Here is a 12769-nt window from a genome sequence, read left to right on the forward strand (position 1 = left end):
AATGGGTTACTTTGAAGATCGGAAGGGAGAGTGTCACCTTTTGCATACGGTTCTTGCATTTGTGATTTGGTGGTTATGGGTGTGAATGTGTCCCCCCTTCCTAAAATGGCTCTTCTGCTGGGTATCTTCAAAGTTCTCTTATTCTGTCCTTTCAGATACAAATGTCACATCCCCAAAAAGGCCTTCCCTGATCACACCTCTCTGGCCGCCTTGATCTATACTCCCATAGAACAATAATGTTTATATATTTTTTTAAGATTTTATTTATTTTTTTGAGAGAGAGACAATGAGAGAGAGCACAAGAGGGAAGAAGGTCAGAGGGAGAAGCAGACTCCCCGCTGAGCAGGGAGCCCGACACGGGACTCGATCCCGGGACTCCAGGATCATGACCTGAGCCGAAGGCAGTCGCTCAACCAACTGAGCCACCCAGGCGCCCAATAATGTTTATATTTTAAGTTTTTATTTATTGTCTCCCCACAAGTTCTGTCACATGACTAATTTTGTGAGTTGGTATGTGACCCTTTGATTCTGTCATTGTGTTTCTGTGTAAAACTCTGGGTGTCAGGGTGGGCATGCTGGTTTTCTGTGACCATGTGTAAGATTGTGTTATTGTGTAACATTTGTGATGTTACCTGTGAGAATGTGTTATAATAGAAAGGGACTGACTGGTGGAGAGTGGAGTAGGAATGTAATAGGATAGTGTGTGTGACAGGTCCTGAGCATTAGTCTAATGGATGTGGTTGTGTGTGAAATTTTTCTCTGTGGTTTCTGATTAGAAAGCACCTACTGTGTGCCAGATGCTCTTCAAAGTGCTGGGATAGGCACAGACAAAATAAACTTAAAAAATAGCTAATAGAATACTACTGAGCAGAAGGACAACCTCAAGAGGCTAAATATTTGTATAATTGAATAACAAATAGAAATCTGGATCTACAGAAGAGAATGAAGAACATTAGAGATGATACTACAGGGTAAATGCGTTAAGACTTTCTTTGTTAATTAAATCTCACCAAAAGATAAATTACTGTTTAAACAAAAACAAAAACAATGTAGCTTTGGATGTATATGCAAATCATATAACAATAGTACAAAGGCCAGGAGAAGTAAATGGAAATAAACTATCCTAAGGTTCCTACATTCTTTTTTTCTTTAAGATTTTATTTATTTATTCATCTGAAAGAGAGAGAGAGCAGGGGGGCAGGGAAAGGGACAAGCAGACTCCATGCTGCATGCAGAGCCCAATGTGGGGCTCCATCTCAGAACCCTGAGATCATGATCTGAGCCAAAATCAAGAGTCAGACCAACTGGACCACAGGTACCTCTAAGGTTCCTACATTCTATGTGAAGTAATATAGTATCACTTGAACAAACACTATAATATATGAAAGATGTACACTCTAAGCCCTACAGCAACTACTAACCTAACAAAAAGTTATAGCTGATAATCCAACAAGGGAGATAGAATGCAATCAAATTATCATAAATCACTCAATCCAAAAGAAGTCAGAAAGAGAAGGGAACAAAACACAGATGGAAGGTTTATATCAATAGTCAGACTAAATATAATTTATCTGAACATCCAATTAAGAGGCACAGAATTTCAGATGGCATAAAAAAGCATGACTCAACCATATGCTGCCTATGAGAAATTAAATATAACTCTACCAATAGTTAGAAGTACAAGGATGGAAAAAGATACACCATGCTAATGCTGTGTAGAGAAAGCTGGAATGACCTTGGATTTGCAATGGATTCTTTTTTTTCTTTAAATTTTTTTATGTTAATCACCATACATTACATCATTAGTTTTTGATGTAGTGTTCCATGATTCATTGTTTGTGCATAACACCCAGTGCTCCACGCAGAACGTGCCCTCTTAATACCCATCACCAGGCTAACCCATCCCCCCACCCCTCTTCCCTCTAGAACCCTCAGTTTGTTTTTCATTGGCAATGGATTCTTAGATATGATAACAAAAGCACAAGCAACCAAAGAAAAAATAGATATACTGGACTTCATCAAAATTAAAAATATTAACAAGAAAGGACATTATCAAGAAAGTGGAAAGACAGCCTACAGAATGGGTAAAAATATTTGTAAATCATGTATTTGATAAGGGTTTAATATATAAAGAACTCCTAAAGCTCAACAAGAAGACAACCCAATTAAAAGATGACCAAACACTTGAATATATATTTCTCTAAAGAAGATAAAAATGGCCAATAAACACATACAAAGATGCTCAATATTATTAGTTAAGCAAATGCAAATAAAACTATAACACTTTATACCTACTAGGATTGGTATTATCAAAATAACAAATGTTGATGAGGACATGTAGAACTTGAAACCTTTGTACAATGATGGTGAGAATATAAAATGGTGCAACTTGTTATAGAAAAGAGTTTGGCAATTCTTCAAAAGCTTAGCATAGATTTACCGTATGACCCAGCTATGCCACTCCCAAAGGAATTGAAAGCAGGGACTTGAACAGATACTTGTATTCCAGTGTTCATTATAGCATTATTCAAAATAGCCAAAAGGTGGAAACAACCCAAGTGTCCATCAAAAGATGAATGGATATACAAAATGTGGTATGTACATACAATGGAATGCTACTCAGCCATAAAAAGGAATAAAGTTCTGATAACATGCTACTATATGGATGAACCTTGAAACAATTATGCAAAGTGAAATAAACCATACACAAAAGGACAAATATTGTATTCTGTTTATATGAAATATGTGGATTAGGCAAATTCATAGAGGAAGAAAATAGAGGTTTCCAGGGGCTGTGGGGAGGGAGGAATTGAGACTGGATTGCCTAGTATGCTTAGTGATTACAGAGTTTCCATTTTAGGTAATAAAAATTTTGGAAATAGACAATGTTGGTTATTATACAACATTGTGAATGCACTTAATTGCAGACTTAAAATTGTTAAAATGGCAAATTCTGTTATACATTTTATAGTAACATAAAATTTAATGATTGAACATACCAAAAATTGAATTGTACACTTTAAAGGGTGAATTGTATGACATGTGAATTATATCTCAATAAAGCTGTTAAAAAAAACTGGAGTAGCTGTATTAATATCTACAAAGTAGGTTTCAGAACAAAAATTATAGGGATAAAGAAGATCATTCTATAATAATGAAGGTCAGTTCATCAAGAGAAAATAACAATCATAAATGTTTATGCACCCATCAAAATACATGAAACAACAACTGATTAAACTGGAAGAAAGAGAAAAATCCACGATGGTAAGTCAGAGATTCCAATACCTCTCTCAGTAATTGCTAGAAGAAGTAGACTGAGAAAATAAGCTAAAACATAGATTTGAAAAACACTGTCATTTCTTAAAATTTTTTTATTGTTATGTTAATCACCATACATTACATCATTAGTTTTGGATGTAGTGTTCCATGATTCATTGTTTGTGCATAACACCCAGTGCTCCACACAGAACGTACCCTCCCTAATACCCATCACCAGGCTAACCCATCCTCCCACCCCCCTCCCCTCCAGAACCCTCAGTTTGTTTTTCAGAGTCCATCGTCTCTCATGGTTGGTCTCCCCCTCCGATTTCCCCCCACTTCATTCTTCCCCTCCTGCTATCTTCTTCTTCTTTTTTTTCTTAACATATATTGCATTATTTGTTTCAGAGGTACAGATCTGTGATTCAACAGTCTTGCACAATTCACAGCGCTCACCATAGCACATACCCTCCCCAATGTCTATCACCCAGCCACCCCATCCCTCCCACCCCCCCTACCACTCCAGCAACCCTCGGTTTGTTTCCTGGGATTAAGAATTCCTCATATCAGTGAGGTCAGATGATACATGTCTTTCTCTGATTGACTTATTTCACTCAGCACAACACCCTCCAGTTCCATCCACGTCGTTGCAAATGGCAAGATCTCATTCGTTTTGATGGCTGCATAATATTCCATTGTGTATATATACCACATCTTCTTTATCCATTCATCTGTCGATGGACATCTTGGCTCTTTCCACAGTTTGGCTATTGTGGACATTGCTGCTATAAACATTGGGGTGCATGTACCCCTTCGGATCCCTACATTTGTATCTTTGAAAAACACTGTCATTTGAACTAATTGATATTTACAGAGCACTACAACCAACAACAGCAAAAAAAAAAAATCCTGTTTTTCAAGTGCACATGGGGCATTTACAAAGATAGAATATATTCTGAACTGCAAAACAAACTTCTTTCCAAAATGAAACTGAATTAGAAATCAATAGCTGAGGGGCGCCTGGGTGGCTCAGTTGGTTAAGCGTCTGCCTTAGGCTCAGGTCATGATCTCAGGGTCTTGGGAGTCCGCCCCATGTCGGACTCTCTGCTTAGTGGGGAGTCTGCTTCTCCCTCTCCCTCTGACCCTACCCCCTGCTCATGCTCTTGCTCGCTCTGTCTCTCTCAGATGAATAAATAAAAAATATTTTTTAAAAAAATCAATAGCTAAAAAATATGTGGTTAATTCTCTAACATGTGCTCCCTCCTTTGGCACTTGCAGGAGATTTAAACCACACAAGCCTCTGACATAAAAACCCCCTGCCAATTTCAGTTCCTTGCTTTTGCAAACCATTTGCAGACTTTCTTGGGAAACCTGCCCTGCTTTTCCTAGGAAGCTTCATTATGTGAGTAATAAAACTTTTCATAACCCTCTTGGGTGTGTGTATGTGTGATCATCAGTCTTAACATCCCAACCAAATTTTGTGGGTGGTACCTGCAGATTGGAAAAGAAATGGGTATCACTATTCGCAACAGATAGGAATAGGTACCAATGTCTTTTTTCACAGGTGACAAGATCACCTATGTAGAAAATCCAATGGAATCTCCAAAATTCTAGTAGAAACACTAAATGACTTTAGCAAAGTAATAGGCTACAAGATCAACATACAAAAATCAATTGTATTTCTATATGCTGGCAAGGAACAACTGGAAATTGAAATTTTTAAAAATGCCATTTACAATAGCATCAAAAACTCTGAAATAGGGGTAAATCTGACAAAAGATTTCATTACCTTTATGTAAAAAACTACAAAATCTTCCTGAGAAAGAAGATCTAAATAGATGGAGACATATACTGTGTTCATGCGTCACAAGATTCACCATTTTAAAGATGTCAATTCTTCCCAAATTCATCTGTATTTTCAACACAATCTCAATCAAAATCTCAGATAGGGTTTTTTTTTTTCATTTCTGTTTTTGGTATAAGTTGACAAATTCCTTCTAAAACCTTTCCTAGGTGTTTACCTAAAAGAAATGAAAATTTATATTCACACAAAAAATTGTACATGAATGTGGATAGTAGCTTTAGTTATAATGGCCAAAAGTTGGAAACAACTCATGTCCTTCAATAAGTGATTGACTAAAGAAAGTGTAGTATATATCCACATGGAGTACTACTCAGCAATAAAAAGGAATGAATTACTGAAACATGTAACAACATATCTGAATCTGCAGGGAACTAAACTCCATGAAAAACCAGTGTTTAAATTACATATTTTATCATTCCATTTATCTAATATTCTTGAAAGGTAAAATTACAGAGATGGGAGAACAGATTAGGGTTGCCCAGCCTTAAGGAGGTGGCTGTGGGCAGAAAGGAAGTGGATGTGGCTACAAAAGGACACATGAAGTATCTTCGTGATGATGAAAATATTCTAAATCTTGACCGTATCAATGTCAATATCCAGGTTGTGATACTATATATAATTTTGGAAGATGTTACCATTGGGAGAAACTGGATAAAGGGCACATGGGATCTCTGAATTACTTCTTACAACTGCATGCAAATCTAGACTTATCTCAAATAAAAAATTAAAATTTTAAAAAAGCCAGGCCAAAAAGAAAATAAATTCTAAAGTAGTAGACCAAAACCCAAATACATTAAATGTAAATTCACTAAATACGTCAAATTAAAGAGTAAGATTCATTATTTTTAAAATAATGCTGTTTAATAACAGACACACCTTAAAAATAAACCAGGTTAAAAGCAAAAGAGTAGAAAGAGATAAACCATGCAATAACCCAAAGAAGGATGGTGAAACTATAGTAATATCAAAATAGACTAAGATAAAAAAGCAATTATTATAAATAAAGAATAAATTCCATAATACCCTGTTGGATAAATCCATAAGAAAAGCTATCACAACTCAAAATATCTATCATCCATAAGAGAGCTTCAAAATATGTAAAGCAAAGTTAACAGAAATAAAAGGAGAAATAGACAAATCTACAAGTATAGAAAATCAGGAAGCTGGAGGGACATAGAACAGCTAACTCTTATCATCTCAACAAAATGATAAGCAAAAATAATTCCTTCAGTAGACAGAAAAAAATTTATTGGTAGAGACAAAAGACAAGCAAAACTTATTTGGAGGACATGTTCTCTCTCATGTAGCGTTTGACTGGGAGTCTCTTGTCCCTCCCCAGACATAGATTCACACTACTCGGAAAAAGTGCCATTTATCATCTAGTGAAAGACTATCTTTTGCATCCTAGAGGTAACATAGCCATATGGCCTTTTTTTTTTTTTTAAGATTTTATTTATTTGACAGAGAAAGACACAGTGAGAGAGGGAACACAAGTAGGGGAAGCAGGCTTCCCGCTGAGCCGGGAAGGCTCAGGACTCTGGGATCATGACCTAAGCCAAGGGCAGACACTTAACACTGAGCCACCCAGGCGCCCGGTCATATGGCCTTTATATAGCTTCATGGTAAGCTTCTGAGTCAGAAGCCTCTCCCATACCTTCAACAACCCCAAGCTTCTGATACTCAGCATGCTGTAGTCTGCGGCATTTTGTTCTCTTTTCCAACATACCATGGCAGAAAAGCATTGGGCTAGTGTTTACATAGCCATTTTCTCCATTTTAGTCTCTACTGCAAAATTATTGCAGAGTCTTCAACTCTCATTGTCAACTGTTTTTTAATTTTTCTGAAGTCAGAGCCGAACCCACATGAAATGCTGAAAAAAAGAATGAGATCTTTAGGGCAAAAGTGACATCTAGTCTGGTTTGCTAGATTTTAGGTTTTTGCTCCTGGTTCTTTCTCTGCTTTCTCCCGTAGTTTTCACTCCCGATGTTGCGGCTATTTAGAATTCCTGACATGACCTTTCCATTTGATGGCCCAATGTCTTTGCCCTCTTCAACAATATCTTTCTAAATTACCAATATCACCTTTGTCCATGTAACACACACCGAATGTGGACTAACACAGAATTAAAAAGCTTGGGTGTTTCAGTAATATGGATTCACAAACCTCTAAAATTCCTCCCATTTATTATCTTGGTGGCTGTGGTTTATTGGCGTAAACTTTAAGTTTCAATATTGTAACAGGGGCCAGTCAGAAAAGCAGAAACACAAAGAATTAACACCAGCACATTGTCTCTGAAAAAACTGCAGGGTCGCAATCAAACGGTCACAAGAACATACAACTTGACCATGGTCACACAAATGGTCGCAAATTCGCACGACCCCCAAAGTCACTGGACCTCAGAGTCTCACCACTCCTTAGACACCCAACCCCAAGCTCCACGGCCATTATCTCCCATACACGGTCACACAACGCCACGCCTCTCTTTTCTGACTGCCGCCAAAAGCTTGAGGCTCAAGCTGGTCCGGCCACAGGCCCCTGATTTTTTCCCACACCTTCAACCCCCCTGAAGTCCGGCTGGGGCCTGGACCAGACGGAACTAAACCGACTCAGAGGTGCTTCCTTCACGGATCAGGCACCGTAACCCGGGAACAGGAGACCCAGCCAACCATGAGGAAGAGACTTTTCGCAGAAAAGTGACTTGGCCGTGAAGGCCTCTGGGAAATGTAGTCCGTAGCCTAAAAGTTGCGAACATTTCCAGATTCTTCTCAGCACCAAGTTGCACTCCCGGGCTCCGAGTGGAGTGCCGGGCTCAAGCGAAGCAGCTGCAGCAAAACTCAGCTGAACCTCCTCGGCAGATCTGGGCGTCCTTAAACGCAGCGGTAGATTATTCCGGCTCCTCGCCGGCAGGAAAGCCGACCCGCCCCCTTGAGCCGCAGGGGCCTCTGGGAAGTGTTGTCCGGCGTCTAACGGACCGAGGCTCGTGCTGCCCTCAGCCACAGCTGGCGCTGACCTTAGAGGCGTCTCTGACTCGGTCCGCACCGGCTGGACCATTTGGGCGGCATTGAGGTGTGGAATTGGGCCTGTGTCCGCGGGTTGCGTGGTGAGTCTTCGGCAGGCCGCGAGCTCCGGGTCTGGGACCCTTTGTGCTGGTTGGGAGTAGGGGCCTGCGGACCCGGTGCCTGTGCTGTTGGAGGAGGATGCCGGCAGGGCTGTGCCGGTGCGGATGGTTCCCTGAGGCCGTGGGAGTGGCGCGTGAAGGACTGTGAGTGTGGAGTGATATGACCGTTTGCCAGAGTGTAGCCGTGAGAACGTGCGTGTGAGCGCATTTTGTGGATGTGCTTTTCCTTTTATGTTTCATTAGGAACGTGGATGCGAACGTGCGTGATGTGGGCTCGTGAGTGCATGAGAAACCCCGTGGATGAGAGGTAGAGTACGGTTGCGTGTGTAGATTCGTGCGACTGTTTGTATCAGGGCTTCTTTGCTTTGCCTTATGGTCATTGGAAATACGTTTTTATGAGAGCTATCAGTGTCCCCAACACCTTCAGCATTTATTTGTCTTAAATTTTATTTTTGTATATTAGCTACGTTGTTTTGTGTGCGTACTAACTTCTTGCTCCTTGCCCCCGATTGCCCGCTCCAAATCGCAAAATACAGAAAAGCTCAAAGAAAACAAAAATCATTCATAAGTCTGCCAGCAACTATCAAAATTCACTTTCCATCTTTAACCCCCTCTGCGAATACATGCACATGCATTCATATATTAATATATATGTGCATAATAGCTTGGAAATTAGTATCACACTATACGTACACTTTAACCTACCTTTGTCATTTAATAATACACAGTATCTTTCCATCTAAATAGTTATAAATTTATGTCGTCATTTTAAAGTTTTTCAATACATTTACCCCTGTTGATGGGTAATTTGTTTTTTCCAGTTTCTTGCCATTATGAACAATGTGTTTATCAGCAACTAGTTGTCATATGTTATAACGCACTTTTCTAATTTGGGGGGGAGGGGCAGGCTTCTACAGGTAGAACTGATAGGTCAGTATGTGCTTATTAAACACTCCCTAAGTCTAGGGGCGCCTGGGTGGCTCAGTTAAGCATCTGCCTTTGGCTGGGGTCATGATCCCAGAGGCCTGGGATCGAGCCCCGCATCGGGATTCCTGCTCGGCACAGAGCCTGCTTCTCCCTCTCCCACTCCCCCTGCTTGTGTTCCCTCTCTTGCTGTCTCTCTCTCTCCGTCAAATAAATGAATAAAATCTTAAAAAAAAAAAAAACAACTCCCTAAGTCTATCCAATTATTCTCCTGTAAGGTTCGCATAATTTACACTATTATTGGCATAGTATAAGATTGCCTGTATTCATACAACCTTGATAACAATGGTTATCTACTATTAGTAATCTTTGCTAACTTCATAGATGTAAAATTAATTTGCAGTTTGGTTACTGCTGGTCAAGCATTTTAAAAATCTTTTTGAGTGAATTATGTATTTTCTAAAATATTTTTCTAAAGCAGTATTCTGTTTTCAAATTTATTTTCTAGATTCTTCAGGTATTCATTTATTCATCAACACACCATTTATTGGATGCTGTCTGTGTGACAGGAACAATTCTAGATGCTTCAGATATAGCATTGAACAAAAGAGAAACTCTCTGCTGTCATGGTACTTACACTGTTGTGGGCCAGATAATACATGAGGTAAGTGAGTTAAATATAACATATAAGGACATACAGAATTAGAGAACGGAATTAAGAGTTTTAGATGGGGTAGCCAGGGAAGGCATCCTGAAAAGGTAGTAATAAAGATTTGAAGGAAGTAAAGGAGCTGTTCATGCATATAACTGAGGAAAGGTTATTCCAGGCAGCGTGAACAACAGTTACAAAAGTCCTGAGGTGGGAACATACCTGTTAACAGCAAAGAGGCTGGTGTGACTGAAATAGAGCAAATGAGATGAAGACTAGTGAAATGAGAGCGGGTAAATGGAGGGAAGGAGGGCAGATCAGGTTGGATCTGGATAGGCTATATTATGATTTTGGCTTTTACTGTGAATGAGATGGGAAGCTGTTGGAGAGTTTTGATTATGGGAGTGATATTATCTGCTTACGGTATAAGTGGATCACTTTGGCTGCTCTGATAAGAGTACTACAGGAGGAAGGATGGGGTGGGGGGCAAGGGCAGAAGCAGATAGACCAGTTAGGAATACAACACAATAATTACAATAATCTAGGGAAAAGATGTCAGTGACTTGGACTAGAGTAGTAAAAATGGTGAGAAGTCATCACGCATTAGATAAAATTTAAAGATAGAGCTGATACAGTTTGCTGATGGAACTGATGTGGAATGTGTGACAAGATGACACAATATTTTTTAATCTGAGCAACTTCAAGAATGGAGTTATTAACTGAGAAAGGAACGAAAGTAGGAAAAACTGACTTGGGGCATAGGGAGATAGATTTCAGTTTGGAATTTAGTATATGAAGCATGAGATGTCCACTAGACATTCAAGTAGAGATACTAAGTTGGCAGTAGGATATACAGGTCTGAAGTTCAAAAGAAGGATCTGAGATCTAGGCTGAAGACATAAATTTGGGAATTATCAGTATATAGATGATATTTAAAGCGAATGGACTGAATGAAATCAGTTAGAGGGTAAGGTAGGTAGAAAAAGGTAGAGGTAAAGGACTTACCTCTGGGTCACTCCAGCAAAGTCTGGGAAATGAGAGGAACCAGCAAAAAGGACTGAAAAGAACTAGCTCGAATGGTTGGAGGGAAGCTAGGTGAGTTTGATATACTGGAAACCAAAGGAAAAATGTGTGTTAATTAGAACTGTGTCAGTGCTGCTGATAGGCCAAGTAAAATGGGGACTGAGAAAGGAATGTTGACATTAGCAACATGAAAGTTATTGGTGATCCTGAAGAGCAGTTTCAGTGGAGTATGGGGCTAAAGAGAGAAATGGAGAAAAAAAATTGGAGATACCAAGTATAGACAACTCAGGTTTTTCTTTAAATGGAAGAGGGGAGGGAAATGGAGGGGTAGATGGAGTTGGATTTAATCATAGTGTTTGTTTCATGAACTAATTAGGAATAATGTGAGAGGCAAGAGTGTCTAAGTTGGCAGGAATTAATTATATTGATTGACTGTGAATTTTAGGCCAGGTAGGTAGAAAAGTCAGGATAGGAAGGTGAGGGACAGTGGAAAATTGGTAGAACGAAGAAATGGAAGTTCCTGATAGGGTTGAGAACTGTTCGGTTGAAATACTAGAGGAAGTGGGGCAGAGAGAGAGGAGGATATTTTTCCCTTTAGGGAGGGAATATCCTCCCTTTAGGAGGATATTTTCCCTCCTTTTTATCACCATACCAGTTTAAGAAAACATGGAAGATTATCAGCTGTATTTCAGTAGGGGTTACAAAATGATGGTATTCGAGTTTTATATCCCTTCTTCATTTACTGGCTGGAATATTTTTTAAAGAAAAAATTTCTGTCATCAATTCTTTGGATACCTTGAGGAAAGTTTTTACAGGAAAAGCAGAATAAATTGATTCTTTCCCTTTATAGGTTTCAGGCTATTGAATTGGTTCCTTAGCATTTTCCAGTGAGTTATTATTTTACTGTTATATATGCATGGATTTTAACATATTTGGTATGAGTCAAACCATTGTGGTTATTTTCTTTGTGAAGCTCAAATTTTCCCACCTTTGGTTATCTCTTTGAGATGGTTTATAAGTCTTTCCGACACATCTCCAGAAGTCTTTGATAGTGTTCTACATTTCTGGTATGAAAGGTTATTCCAAGATCATTTTGAACATTTCCTGCCCTAGGCATGGAATCAAGCATTTCTTTATGGTGCCCTGATTCCTTTTATTGGGAAATGATATTTTGAGACCACAGTTACAGGCTTATTGTTACTGGCATGGTCATTGTTTCTAGACTTTTTTTTTCTTGGTGGACAGAGCTAGGAAATATATTCTTTTTATTTATTTTTTTAATTTTTAAAAGATTTTATTTATTTACTTAGAGAGTGTGGGGGGAGGAGTGGAGGGAGAGGGACAAACAGACTTCGTGTGGAGCACAGAGCCTGACTCGGGGCTTGATCCCACCACCCTGAGATCATGACCTGAGCGGAAATCAAAGTTGGATGCTCAACCGACTGAGCCACCCAGGCACCCCCTTTTTATTTTTTAACAGCTTGATATATTTTATCCATCTAAGGTGTATAATTCAATGTTTTTTTAAAAAAATTCACAGGTACACCCATTACCATAATGTAATTTTAGAGCACTTTTGTCCCTACTAAAATACCCATTAGCAGTCAATGTCCTTTTCCCCTCCCTCATCCTAGTTTAATCAACCACTAATCAGCTTTCTGTCTCTATAAATTTGTCTATTCCAGACATTTCATATAAATGAAATCATACAATATGTCATCTTTTGTGACTGGCTTCCTTCACTTGGCATATTTTCAGTGTTCATTAATTTTGTAGCAGGAAATATATTCTTAACAGGATGGACTTCATGAGTTTATATTGCTATTTCCAATTTTAAAAATTTAGAATTACCCGGTTTTTACTTTGGTTTTATTTTTGTATGTTTTATTTGCTCGTCCATCCATGTTTTTATTTCTGTGGTATTGGTTGTTAT

General features: G+C 38.9%; 1 protein-coding gene across 2 annotated transcripts in view; it reads left to right on the plus strand.

Moving 5' to 3' along the window:
* Positions 1-8306: 8306 nt before the first annotated feature.
* Positions 8307-12769, plus strand: part of LOC113935561 (zinc finger protein 569) — a 60981-nt gene continuing 56518 nt past the window's right edge. Inside the window, exons 1-2 of one of the 2 annotated variants that reach the window (XM_035725284.1) lie at positions 8307-8384; positions 9673-9828. Coding sequence is in view for 1 of the 2 variants with exons in the window: in XM_027617695.2 (XP_027473496.2) it covers positions 9824-9828 (5 nt within the window). In the remaining variant the exon portion in view is untranslated. The remainder of the gene's footprint in view (positions 8385-9672; positions 9829-12769) is intronic. The other variant, XM_027617695.2, reaches the window with a different exon arrangement.

Source organism: Zalophus californianus, chromosome 17 (genome assembly GCF_009762305.2).
Source record: "Zalophus californianus isolate mZalCal1 chromosome 17, mZalCal1.pri.v2, whole genome shotgun sequence".
In the NCBI taxonomy this organism is placed as follows: Eukaryota; Metazoa; Chordata; class Mammalia; order Carnivora; family Otariidae; genus Zalophus; species Zalophus californianus.